This window comes from Coloeus monedula (assembly GCF_965178545.1).
Source record: "Coloeus monedula genome assembly, chromosome: 8".
Classification (NCBI taxonomy): Eukaryota; Metazoa; Chordata; class Aves; order Passeriformes; family Corvidae; genus Coloeus; species Coloeus monedula.
In genome coordinates this window covers 31,127,541-31,140,581 of record NC_138788.1, presented here as the reverse complement: position 1 = coordinate 31,140,581, position 13,041 = coordinate 31,127,541, and the positions used below count along the sequence as shown (strand labels likewise).

At 39.0% G+C, this 13,041-nt stretch overlaps 1 protein-coding gene across 3 annotated transcripts in view; it reads right to left on the bottom strand.

Moving 5' to 3' along the window:
- Nucleotides 1-10,698: 10,698 nt before the first annotated feature.
- Nucleotides 10,699-13,041, bottom strand: part of TRUB1 (TruB pseudouridine synthase family member 1) — a gene marked incomplete at its 5' end in the record, with an annotated part of 87,446 nt that continues 85,103 nt past the window's right edge. For all 3 annotated transcript variants that reach the window (XM_082286243.1, XM_082286244.1, XM_082286245.1), the window contains one exon: nt 10,699-10,835. In XM_082286243.1, coding sequence (XP_082142369.1) covers nt 10,759-10,835 — 77 coding nt within the window. In that variant the 3' untranslated portion in view covers nt 10,699-10,758. The remainder of the gene's footprint in view (nt 10,836-13,041) is intronic.

Sequence of the window (13,041 nt, the reverse complement as noted above, 5' to 3'; positions counted from 1 at the left end):
ACCTACTTTCTTTGGACTTGAAACCAAACTTATGATATTCTGACTTTTAAGTAATAGTATAAAATATCCACTTTGAGTGCAGTTTACAAGAAAGGCTTTTTAACAAATTACCTGTACATTTGGGCTTTTTCTGTCTGTGTACCAGATAATGAATGCTTAGCACAAGGAGCTCTGTGATCAGCAGCATTGAGCAAATTTGCCCACTTATCTCTTCATGATTCTGTGAACCTGTATTCCTGCATCTGCTGCATTAACAGATTCAGAACCAGTAATGTGGAACAAACCTGGCTCAATCACTTGGCTCAGAACTATTTTACCAGGAAAAAGAACAAAATAAACCCAACAAACCATAACCCAGATCAATCCCCCCACGTAATTCAGAATATAGTTGCTATATCTTCAGTAACAGAATTGCTAGAACGACTCAGTTACTCAGTCCTAAAGACTGCCAGTGATGCCAGATAGCCTTGTTTTGTAAATATCCCATATTCTCACTTTGGCACTGGACAAACTCGTTTCAGATACAAAAACAGTCACACATTTTCCAAGTTGTTGGGAAATAACCCAAGTGAGATTATAAACAATGGAATCTGAGAAACTGGCTTGATGCCTTTGCAAAGGCTTTGATATGGGCTGTTGGCTCAGTCCAGCATTTTGAAAACAGTTAAACATATTTTCCTGGTAGCAATGTTTTTCCATTGTTGTGCTATCCCAGCATGGGATCATAGCAGAGAGTGGCTCTTTCTAGGCATAAAATAGAGTCTGACCAACCAGAAAGTGGGCGTGAGTGTGACAGGAGTACAGATGAGGGGAAGAAGGAGGGTGTCAGCGGTTCAGAGCCTCCCAAGGTAGAGACCTGCACAGAGAAGGTTTAGATTTTCTCCAGCCCTGGATTTCTTTTGAATTGCTAGAGTAAACAATCACTGTTTTGAGGAGCTGTAAAATCACCTGCTTAAATTACTACATGCCTTGGGAGTGAGAAATAAACTGTAAATTAAAGAGAGCAGAAGACTGGAGCATTGGAAAGGAACATGGATATGAGCTATGGGTATCTTTGAGAAGGCTGCTTTGTGCCTGGGAGGAAAGGGAAATTTTCTGGATTCTAGATCCAAACCATACCATGACAATTCAGGGGATTAAGGCTCCAGTTCAGAGGAATTGAAACTTCAATGAAATCTGAACCTGGGCTATAAGCAGATATTCAAATTGCTCTTTATTAAGCAAAGGGCTTAGCTGTTTGTTTAATTTATATCCAGTCAAAACGAAAACAATTTCATCATATGCCTAAATGCTTTTCTAAATTAAAACTTCACAATCTTTTTCTGGAAACTGAAAAGGAATATTTACAACAGCATGGACATGGTGCAGCATTTTTCCACATTTCAATATAGCCACAGTTCTACACTTACTAAATGCAGTCTTTGTCTACTTTTTTAAATTAATGAATCCTGTGGGAGCTTTATTAATAGTCAGAAGTTAATTGCTTTACAATGCCTTTCAGTCCAATCAAGACCATTTCTAGCAACTTCCTGGACTGTAGCAGTGACAAATCATTCATCCCAGCAGTGAGGGATTATCCAAAACTGTAGTGTAGCACTGGAAAAGGTTTTCCTCCAACAGAGTTTAAGTTGTGGATTTTGTTACTGTGTTTGCTTCTACCTCACATCACCTTTATGTGTAAGAAAAACTGAAGTAAATCAATATTTTCCCTGGTTTGGCTCCCTGAATTTAACTACAGCTTGACCTTTCTTGTCCTTGTCAAATGCATTCTGTGCAGTAAGAAGGGAATTCACTTAGTTCTTTCCCATCTGAAGGTAAGATTTTAAACTACCCGAATAAACAAAATACACCAGGCAATTTTTTCCCCTCTAGATAACCAATTCTTTTTAAAACTGTCTGTTCTGGGTTTTACATAGTGAAATAATTGAAAAAATCTGACCTACCACTCACTGCAGTAACTAAGAATCTTTTCTTGACTCCAGTGGCCTTTGGACCATGCTCTAAATGAAAGGTGATTTTCAGTTGTAGACAAATAAGAAAACAGAATTTAAAGGGACACATTGTTTCAAACAGACACATTCAATTCCTTAGTAACAATTTAAGAAGTCACAAGGGAAATGAGTTTTCACGGTCTCATCATTTCTTTGATGTAAAAGTGCACACTCCATCTTTTTGGCATTTTGTTCAACAGCAGAGCACATGAAAAAAGAGCCCCACTGTGCATAAAGAGAATAAAATATGTTCAAGAAGAAACAGGAAAAGAAATTCAGGTTAATATGAAGGTCAACCTTTTTCTGTGTTTCAAATCTGCACTTTGCTGAGATCATAAAGAGAAGTTAAAAAAGCTTTAATCTTCATTGCTGTCATCCCTTAGCTGCAGAAGAACTAAAATCCAAACAGAGATGTTTTGGCTTGTGTTAGAGTGGTAAATTGCTATTAGATTTTAAATTATCTGTCCCTGAAATACCAGACCTTATATGGCACACGCTGTACTTTATATAAAGTAAAGCCAATGCCTCATTAAGGGTATTAACAAACTCCCAGACCATTTTTACATTCTGCTCACCTCGTTCTGCACAGAACAGCAGTGCAGCAGCCACAACAGAGCCACAGATATGGGCCAGTTTGGACAAACCATCACCCAGGCCCATCTCTCTGACTGCCCCCACACCATATCTGAACTGAACCACAAGAACCAGCTGGAGTCTGATGGGGGCTCTATAAAGGTCCCTTCCAACCCAAACCATTCTATGAATCTATAACTCTGAGCATGGGACACTCTCACACTCTCCCCAAGCTCTGGTATTTTGGGTTTGGGATAAGGCTTTTTTCTGACAAAACCCCAAAAACAACCAAACACAAAAAAACCAAGCAGGAGAGGTAATATGACTTGGAGCAGGAGTTGACAGGGCTGCTATAGAAATATTTCATCAGCTACTTTAAAATTTAACTGAAAATGGTTTTTTAATGCCAATATTTTATTAATCTACTCGGTTAGCCCTCCTTTGCAGGAGAACTGCTAGACAATGACAATGCCTTCTATTTATAACCTATCAGAGCTGCAAGACAATTCTCTCAATCATGTACCGTGAGTATGTTTTACCAGTAGTGGTGGAAAGAGTGAAAACTGTCTCTTCTGCCTAACTGCATTCTTTTCCTCCTTAGAAGTGAAATATTAAAACTGGTAGTGACCAATGAAAAAAAACCCCACAAACCTGTCTTCCAAGTATTCTACTGTCTGGGCTGTACTATAAGAGATAAAATACAAGCAGGCAAGTATCTCTATTTGAGGTAACACAAGGATGAGGGAAAAGGCTTTCACACAGGTAAGAATTTCCTTGTCATTTAAAACTATGAACATGGAACTTGGACATGCTTAGTGGAAGTATTGGGAAAAAACAAGAATAACTTACCTGTGTACTCCTTAATGGCTAAATGCTAATAATTGTAATAAATCAGAGGAAGCTGTTTGGCAGTTTCTTAGAGAGAAGGCAATAAAAATAGCACATTTTGCTGAAGTCTTTGCATATTTACTTTAAGCAGTATTCCCTGGGAATAACCCACTGAACAGGGAAGCTGGGGTTCCATGTTCTTCTTCTGCTGCCTGTCCACAGCTGGTATTTTCCTTTTGCCTTTTCATACAGTCAGCGGGGAAAGAGTTCATAATCCAAAAATTAAGGGCTTCCAATTTTGGTCCTGTACCTTTCTTTCCTGCACTACAGTCTTCCATTATAGTTCAATGGAGGACAAAATGGTCTATTTTTCCACTTTTTAATGGGGGGATCCATAATTAGCAAAATTTTAAAAATTTTACTACTACTGAAAGCATAGTTTAGGGGCATCCCCAGACAGAAAAAAAGACAGAGAGTCCATAGATGCCTCTGTTTTCCACCTCATAGAAACAGCTGTTTCAGCTCCTACTCATGGAGTTGGAACCACTTCAAAGGGATCTGGAAATGTGAATAACTGTGTCTGCTTCTACGCCATAGCTAGCCCTACTGTGCCCCAAACAGCCCCCCAGCAGCTAATTTTAAAATAAAAATTTTAGTGAATATCCCTATCTGATTGCCAAGAAGTGGCATAAGTGAGGAGGAGTGATAAAACACAGCCATTCTGTTTTATGAAAGCCATAGTACAGCAATAGCGGCTGCTATATTCCTCACCATTTGTTCGGGGAAAAAACCCAAGCAATGATGGAAGTATTAAGATTTTTTTCTAACTCTGATCCAGATGTAAAACACGTTTTATTTAGCCTGCCTGAGGCCAGCAGCTCTCTGTGTGAGCAAAGAGCTCAGTGCTGTGTTACGTTAGCCTGGAGTAGCTTTGAAACATAATTCTGTCCCCTTTGATTTTTTTTTTTTTTTATTGTGTTAATCTTCCCTGTTTAAAATGGTGGTATTCAACTGGGGGAATTCACCATCTCAAGTGTTTCATGGGAATATGCTCCCTATTTGGCATCATCCAGGAAAGAGGCTGATTAAATGCACCACCAGCTTCATGATTTTTAAAAGAGAAGAGGGAATAAGAAAAGTCACAGGTTGTGATAAACAGCAGCAAGAGATTACAGCATGAGAAAGAAATTTATTTGGAATAGAAAAACAAGGAATAAATATTTTTCTCTCCACCATGAACAAACTTTACATTTCAATCCTCTGGCCTAGTGCCTTTAGCTCTCATTTTAGGCTTCTTTTTCTACTGAATATTTTTGCATCAGAATTCTAACATCTAATGTATTTCCAGTACCAATTTAAAGTTTTTCTTCACACTTTCATCCTTTAGTAACAAGCATAGACACAAACATACCTGTTCTACTTTTGTTCTTCAGTAGCTCAAGTGCAATCTATGCTTTTGCTTGTTCAGGCTTCAGTCCCTCAAGCATATTTAAATGATGTAGCTGACTGGACTCCTTATGAAGAACTTTGAAACTATTCCTGAGCAGAATATTTACCCAGTGACTAAAGAAAATCTTCCCAGTATTTGTATACAAAATATCTGCATGTGAAAGTGGCACATTGAAACTGTGCAGAGATCATATCCCTCCAGTTAAAAAATTCATGGGTGCTCTGCAAAAAATATAAACTAGTCCTTCTCTTAGCTGTATTAAATGTATCTTGTGTGGGGTTGTAGGGGTATTAAAAATACGCTTTTTATAAACATGGACACTGGAACCAATGTGAATAATGGACTTGCAAGTGGCTGCAGAATCTGCTGCCTCATCCTGGGAATTGCACCATTATTGATTTCCTGCCCATGAACCCTTCTCCCTTGCCCTTCAACCCGCCTCCACAGTGGCTGCACTCATGAAGGATATCCAATTGAGAGCCCTTAATGATCAGACTGAAACTGCACAGCAGCAGTAATATGCAAATATGTGTTTGTGGGTTTCGGGCTTTTTTTTGTTTTCTAAATAAAAATGCTCTTTAGGATATCTGTTTTCCATGCTCTCACTTTCCTCTGCCTTTGGACATTGCAGGGAAGGCAAAGATGCATTAGGCAGCCTGACAGGTTGTTATTCTACTGCCCAGGGTATGTTTCATAGGCCATTTTGGCATTGATTTCTGGCCAAGTTTTGCAGAAGGTCACTGCAAACTACCCCTTTGCTATTACATCACCACAAACTGTGCTGGTTTTGGCTTTGGGACTCTCGGGTGGAAGGCAGAGTTGTGCCAAGTGTCAGAGAAAGTGTGTTTCTTTAGAGATGATACTTATCAACAGCACAGTGAGTGCCAGAATTCCTTCTCTATAAAAATAAAGAAAATATCGTGGAAGTGACTGACTACAATTAACAGTACACAAGCAGAACCACTGAAAAGAGTTCCCCAAACCTCCCAATTATAGCACATCTACACTGATTTCACAAAGCAGATAATAGCTTTTCTCACACTTGTTAAGAAGAAAAATTGTCAAGAACACATGTAACAGTTACTAACATATGAACTGCAATTCTATAAAGCTTTAGTAATGGTGACAAAAATAGAGACACAGCTGGCACAGGAGAAAGAAGGAAAACCATCATCTTAAAAGTGAAACTGGTACAAAGCCAAAGAACAATATTATTTTAATAAGGATGCTGAAGAATATCACCATTGTAGAATTTTGTACAAATTATCTGTCAAACTATTTAGGAATAGATGTCTTGTCTTAGCCAGAAATACACATTCATGGGAAAAAAAAAAAAACCTAACCAGCTGCCAATCCCCTGACTTATTGTCAATCAAATGGCACTATAAATGAGAAAGAGACTATTGTCAGGCCAGTCACAACGAGGAGTTCAAATCACAGTTCCCTGACTTATTGTCAGTCAAATTGTATTATAAACAAGAAAGATGTGGCTGTCAAAGCAGCCACAATAGGACAGTCCTTAATACACAGTACAAGACAAAGGAAAAAATTATATCTAATATATTATAAGAGAAAGTTCCTGTGAAGTGAAGTAAATACTGGCTCTCATGAACAGCTTGATTTCTCCATTTTGGCTTTAAATGTGTCTCCCCTACGTGCCAGGGAGCAGGTGAAGGAAAAGGGGAAGCACCTTTCTCACCGCTCACCCTGGAGCAGCAACTTGTCCCCATCAACGGCTGTGGGGAAGAGATTGTTGCATCCACTGCAACCACAAATAGCATCACTAATCTGTCTGCACCCTGGGAATCCTTGACAGGTGGTTCTCAGCCATCTGCATTTCTTTTCTCCCTTTTAAACTCTTCTCCCATTGCCAACATGCCGGCCAAATTCTGGCTCCTGTGTGTGCCCAGGATGTCTGGAGAGGAACAGAGCAGCACCGGGGGGTCAAGGGAGGGGAACAGATGAGAATCTCTTGCTTGGGTTATTAGTTCTGATCCGTGCAAGGCTAAGCAGAAATTTGGTGGGCAGGGCATGTGCACCCAGATGGATGAAGTCTAATTTGGGGCTGAAAAAGAAAGAAGAAGCAAAAGCAGGATCACAACCAATATATCCATTCACAATTTAGTCCATTCACTCTTTCTGCTGTTGTCTTTTTTCCTATATTTATATAGAGATTCCTCTGGGTCACTCTTTCAGCTTCCCTCAATCCTTGTCTTTTCCTAAGATGTTATTTGTCTTGACAGTAATGATGCCTTTAAAACATTAGTGTAATTGAACAAAAATGTTACATCCTTTCCTTCATACTTAACCTTTAAAGGACACATTTATTCAAAAATACTCAGCAAGGCCCTCCTTTTGACTTTCTGGCAGAATACACCCGCAGGATTCCCCAAATTTATCATGAACATAATAATGCAGGAATGAAAAATATGATAATGCTTAGTCTTTTTTTTTAATTTTAGCTGAAAATGCAAAGTTCATTTTTGGAAAAGGTCAGGATACTCCTTAGGATTTCTGTGATCAGTGCCACTGTTTTCAGAGTTTCCTATATACTAGTTATACAAAAGAAGATGCAGTTTAATCTGCTTTTCATTCAGGGAAAAAAAAATGTTAAGGATTCAAGACTGGCCTGTGAAAGAGGAGGAGTCTTTGACTTGTTGGGCAGGGGATTGAGACTAATTTCTGCACAGGGAAAGCAGACGCCCTGTGGCTCTGGGAAAGGATATTTTTGATTAAAAAAAAGAGAAAAGAGTGGTGGAAAGAAATTAATTTTGAGGCTGACCAGACAAAAGGACTAGAATTTTAGATTTAACGTTTATGGTGATACCACAGCTGCAGCAGCTTCAGTAACATAGTAACAGGAGTAAAGTAGTCAGGAGGTTCTGAAGGAAAAGGAGGTTGCTGGGATTTAGGGAAAACCCCTCCTTTGCAGTTGTCTCAGTCCAGAATGTTCTCTCTTCCAGTGTCAGTCACTGTCCTGCACACAGGGCTGAATCACCAGCCAGCCAGAGGCACTTGGTGGGGTTTTTCCCCTGCTAAAGGCAAACTAATTAATGTTTGCAAACTCTTTGCAATCTGCTGGTATCATTGCAACATATCAGCAGTTTAAATACTCAATATTTTAAGTACATAGAGGACTGTGATGCTGCCAGCCTGATAAATATCTGAGGATTAAACTTGCTTAGAAAACTGAAGTAGTTGCAAATTAATTTAGTATATTTAGCCTACATTTAGGAGAAGGAAAACCCCTTCATTTTAATATTGTAGCTCCATAAGATTTTTATGTGCATACCATTTAATTCTGTTCCTAAGTACATAAGAGGCAAGTAATGCTGTTTCTTTGGGGAGATGGATACATCACTAAAAATCACAAACCCATTAGATCAACAAGGACTATCTAATTATCACAGGGAAATAAAGCCAATAAATCTATCCTGGTATAAATTATAGGCTTATGAAGTCATACATAATGAAATAAATATTTCATTTTTCTGAAATCCAAAATCTCACTTTAGAAACAGGAATATTAAAAATTAATTTCCATTTCTTATGATGGGTACAGTGTGGTTGAGTGGTTTCAGCATGTGCATGTACTCCCAAGCACTGCTGAATCCTATTCCTGGTTCTGACAGTGATTCATACCCTGGACCGAGACAAATCATTCAACCTCTCTGTACTCCTTGCCCATCTGTAAAGCTGAGATAATGCTGACCTGCTTCACAGAACCATTAGAAGAATTAAGAAACATCTGTTCTGCATCTTGAAGACATGAAATGCTCTAAAAATGCAAAATACTTTTATTCCAGGGCTTGGAGATTTTTGTGTTGTCACCAAACTTCTTAGCACCTGGCAGGAGTGATTTCTCCTTCAATAATTCGGTCAGCTCCCTGTTTCTGTAAGATTTATTATTTCACTCTCCTGACTAAGTCTGTCACCATTAGGAGAGAGATGTTTACTGTGAGATGGCTCTTCCCTGGAAATAATTGGTAGAGAGTTCCTTGCAGAGTCACAGCAGAGACTCATCCTCTGCAAAAGACTCAACCCCTGACAAGGCAGGTCCTGCTCTGCCAACACAGACTAAAACAGTGCCTTCTTCCTCATTATGGAGAAAACATGAAGGAAAAAGGCCATTGAGGGACAGAATGTTATGCAATGGGAGCACAATCTAAGAGAGGAAAAGTTCAAAAATTAGAACTTCTGCTGTGCATCTAAATAGAAACAGCTTCTCCACAAGGGATGAAAAAAATACTTCTTTTCATCAAGAATTTTGCAAGCTGCATGGAATAGTGGTAGCAAATCTATGAGTAAGTTTGCAAGATTTGTATTTCAAAACAGAGGCATAATTGGCTTCCTTTTTAAACAATCACATTTTATGCTATACTTCATATTCAATCTACCCATTCTATGCAACAGACTTCCAAGATTATTCTATTTCTGTCTGCCTGCCTATCCAGGCAGTATCTATTTATCTCACTTCAGTATTTATTTACTTTTCTGAAGGAAATGTTAAACAAACTTAGCAATACCATATTTTCTTAATTGACACAGTTTTAAGTAAATTCTATTTTTATCCTGAAATTCCAATAAAATATTTTAGATTTGTAGGAACAGGCCTTATATTCTAAAGCAGTCATTCTTTTAAAAAATGAAAACCACTGTACAGCTTACAAAAATAAATATATAGAACACCTTTTTAATTTACTATGGAGAAAGATAAGGTTTGCAAGCCATTTTAATCAGAGGTGGTTTAGAGGTGGCTTTACGTGTCTGCTGTGCTTGAGTGGCATTAGTAATGACCTTTGCATGATTAACTCAAAAGCCTAACCTGGAAAGATAGCCAGCTCTACCTTAATTGCCATTATTATGGTATTCACTTTGGCCTTGAAGCCTTTAGTAGGCTGTAAAATAGTGCCTATTCCAAATAAGTTCTGTTCTCTACTGCCTATCCATCTCCCTTATACACAGCCACAGATTACAAGGGCAGAAGTAATTATTGTCATCTCACCTCCTCCTTCAGACTGATCTTTTGGATATCCTTGGTGGTGAGTGTCCTTTAGCCCTCATCAGGCTGTGTTCAAGCTAAGTTCATCCTTCTAGGAAGTCTATGGTCTCGAATTAAAGATTTCAAGTATCCATTCTGCTTTTGGACAGTTATCTATTTATCTATCTAATTAGAAATATTGTTTCTTATTTTCAAGCAATGAGTACTTGGGCTGGATATTGTTGTGCTTTTATGAGAAAGAGAAAGGAGCTGTCTCTAGGAATGACAAAATAAGTATTTGTAGGCTGAGCATATCACATGGTAATTTTCTTTTAAAGAAGAGTGAGCTAATTAAGCCTCTAAATAGTGGCAGGTTTTCCAAACCTTGAATCACTTTCGTAGCCCTGTGGTGAACCCTCTTCATTCTGTCAGCTTACTTTCTGAAAAACCCTATTTTAAGATGAATTTAATCATTTCACTGCAGCTTCAGCTAGAAGGCGAACGTTTCTAGAAATAATAATTCTCCAGTGCTCTTTCTGTAGATATATGAATCCATGCTCACAGGACAAAGATAAAGTGACAATACCTGAAATAATCATTTTACCATCCAGCAACCAACTAATTCCCTTCCACGGACGTCATATGCAGAACTATTTCCAGCAAATAATTGAAAACACACAGGCTAAGCTTTGACCACCCATAACCAAACTGACCTGAAGCTGTGTGGGCCAGAAAACTGCTTCAAAAGCTGTTGTCTCTGCTCCAGCAATATCCTCTCTTTTTTAGGCAATTCCCAGCATTTCACCAAGACCATCTCAGAATTCCCTAGCCGGGGCATTTCAAGTGGGCACACAGGTGTTGACGAAGGACTGTGCTGCCATGGCCCAGGGAGCTCAGCTCTGAAGATGCTGCTGGGCAGTGTTGGAACAACAAGGTCACAGGGCAGCTGGAATCCAGCAGAATCTGTAAAGGATGGGACAGCCCACCAGAGCACAAGTGTGGGCTGTCAAACCTAAAAGCAAGGAGACATGGTATTACAAAAATGCTTTTCTTCTGTGCACTGAATATTTTGTATGCTACTGTACATATCCATTCCCCTATTGCTATTTGTCTTATTATTTTGCTCATTCTCAGTGCCAATACAGTGCCCCAAACGAGTCATAGTTTCTAAAATATGCAAGTGCTCCAGCTGACCTTATGAACAGCTATAAATTTGTAATGTAAGGGCTTGAAATCATACAAAAAACGGCAATCTCTGAGAAGTCTTTCTATTGTTGTTCCTTTCCATTAAGAAAAAAATAAAAAGGCAAAAATATGTAAATTCCCCAGAACAAATTTCACAGCCCAGGGAAAGCGGAGTTCATATGGAAGCCATTCCCAAATGTGCCGTGATTGCCACCAACAAATATGCTTTAAATACATTTTGCAATTTCCTTTTGCTCCATTTTCTGGGAGTATTTCACATTCTGCCTTGGGCACAGAGCTTGACACAAGGGGCTGGATAATGCAGCCCCAATTCATGTCAGAATGTCCCTGTGCAGTGAAAACCCCCACTGCCTTCAATGAGATATTGGTGTATCTAAGGCATACTAATATGTGCAGGAGTTGATGACTAACATGAGCATCTGCTTCAAAAATACCACAGCTAGAGCTAAGGTATTATTATAGACAGTCTATTGTACTTGCAAAAGACAAGTAAAGAGTTCCTGGTTGAGAATACATGTCAGAAAAATGACATGTTTTCATCACTTCCAGCCATAGTTAAAAGACTCTGAATACATTAACCAGCTGAAGGAAAAATACTTTCAGCTTTTGTATCACAGTGGGACTCTGTAAATGCAAGTTATGATGTAACAGACAATTATTGTGATTTCAACTGTTCATCATTTCTAAAAAGCTAATAATTTTTTTTTTTTAGTGTACACAGAGGAAGGTGGTATTTTTCACCAAATTTACAATGCTCCAAGCTAGGGAAAGGAGTTTAAGGTGGGCAGGACTGACTCAGTAACTGCAGCTGAATAGTTATTTCATACAAAGCTTTAGATCATCAGATATCTCAACTCAAGTACATGTTCCTGCATCACTTTTCAAAATGATCCAAGTCCTTTTGATGAAAATCTGGTCAATAATTCAACGTGCCAACTGGCATGGGATCCCAGGCTTTGCTTGCAATAACTTCTTATCAGTAATAGCTGTTCCTTCTGGTTTCTCTCCTGAATCAGACTTATTTCCTTTATGCAGAAGGCTTCAGCCATGCTCCAGGGACCGAATTCCAAGAATACACAGATGGTTGTGCTACCTCTAGGAATGCTCAGCATTGTTTCTGAAAGGGATTCCTTGTGCTGGCACCAGCAACCACCTGAGGATTACTGTTTTGAATAAAGTTTTCCCCTTGCAATCATATACTGACTCAGAATCACCCCTTTGTGAATGGGTGAGCCCAGGTGGATGGACAGCCAGGTCCTTCTCACTGCCCAACCCTGGGTTTCTGAAGCTGACCTGGAATCTTCCCTGAATCCAGTCTGAATGCACCTTTTGATAGATCACACTGCCTTTGAACTGGATGAAGGAATAAAAGGATAGCCTTAGGCAAAATAGGCTTTCAAATATAATTCTGATAGATTTAAGAACTGAGTGTAATAAATAATAGGCCAGTTGTAAACAACAAATTTAAAAAAGAAAAGAAGAAAAGGAAAAAAGATAAGGAAAGATTCGGCCACGCAAGGAAAGGGTGTGTGCCCCCCTCAGGCTTTTGTCAAAGGCACATCCACAGCCATGAGCATTGCTGAAATGGCTCAAAGGGAACACAAAGGGATTTGTACTACAAGAAGTCTGGAAACACGAGTATGTATATCATCTTTACCCAGGAAGAAAGCCAGCAATTTTCAAGCCTATATACAAAGAGAGAGAAAGAAAATTGGAACCTTTACACAACCAGGTTTTGCCTGTTCCATTTAAACTCTGATGCTAAAAAGGGGGAACCAGATCCCTGAAAATGTTTCTGTACCTGTGCAGATCCTTATCCATCCTATTCATGTTGGTACAATCCTCTGCTGAGCTTTACCTTCCTGTCACAAATCTCATTTTTTTGCATGCATTTAGAGCAGCACCAATGTCACAATGACATACAAAAAGAAGAAGAAGAAAAATGTTAATGTAAATATGGGACTGTAAGGCAGGAGACCTGGTTATTATTCCCAGCTCCTCTGGTGCCTCTC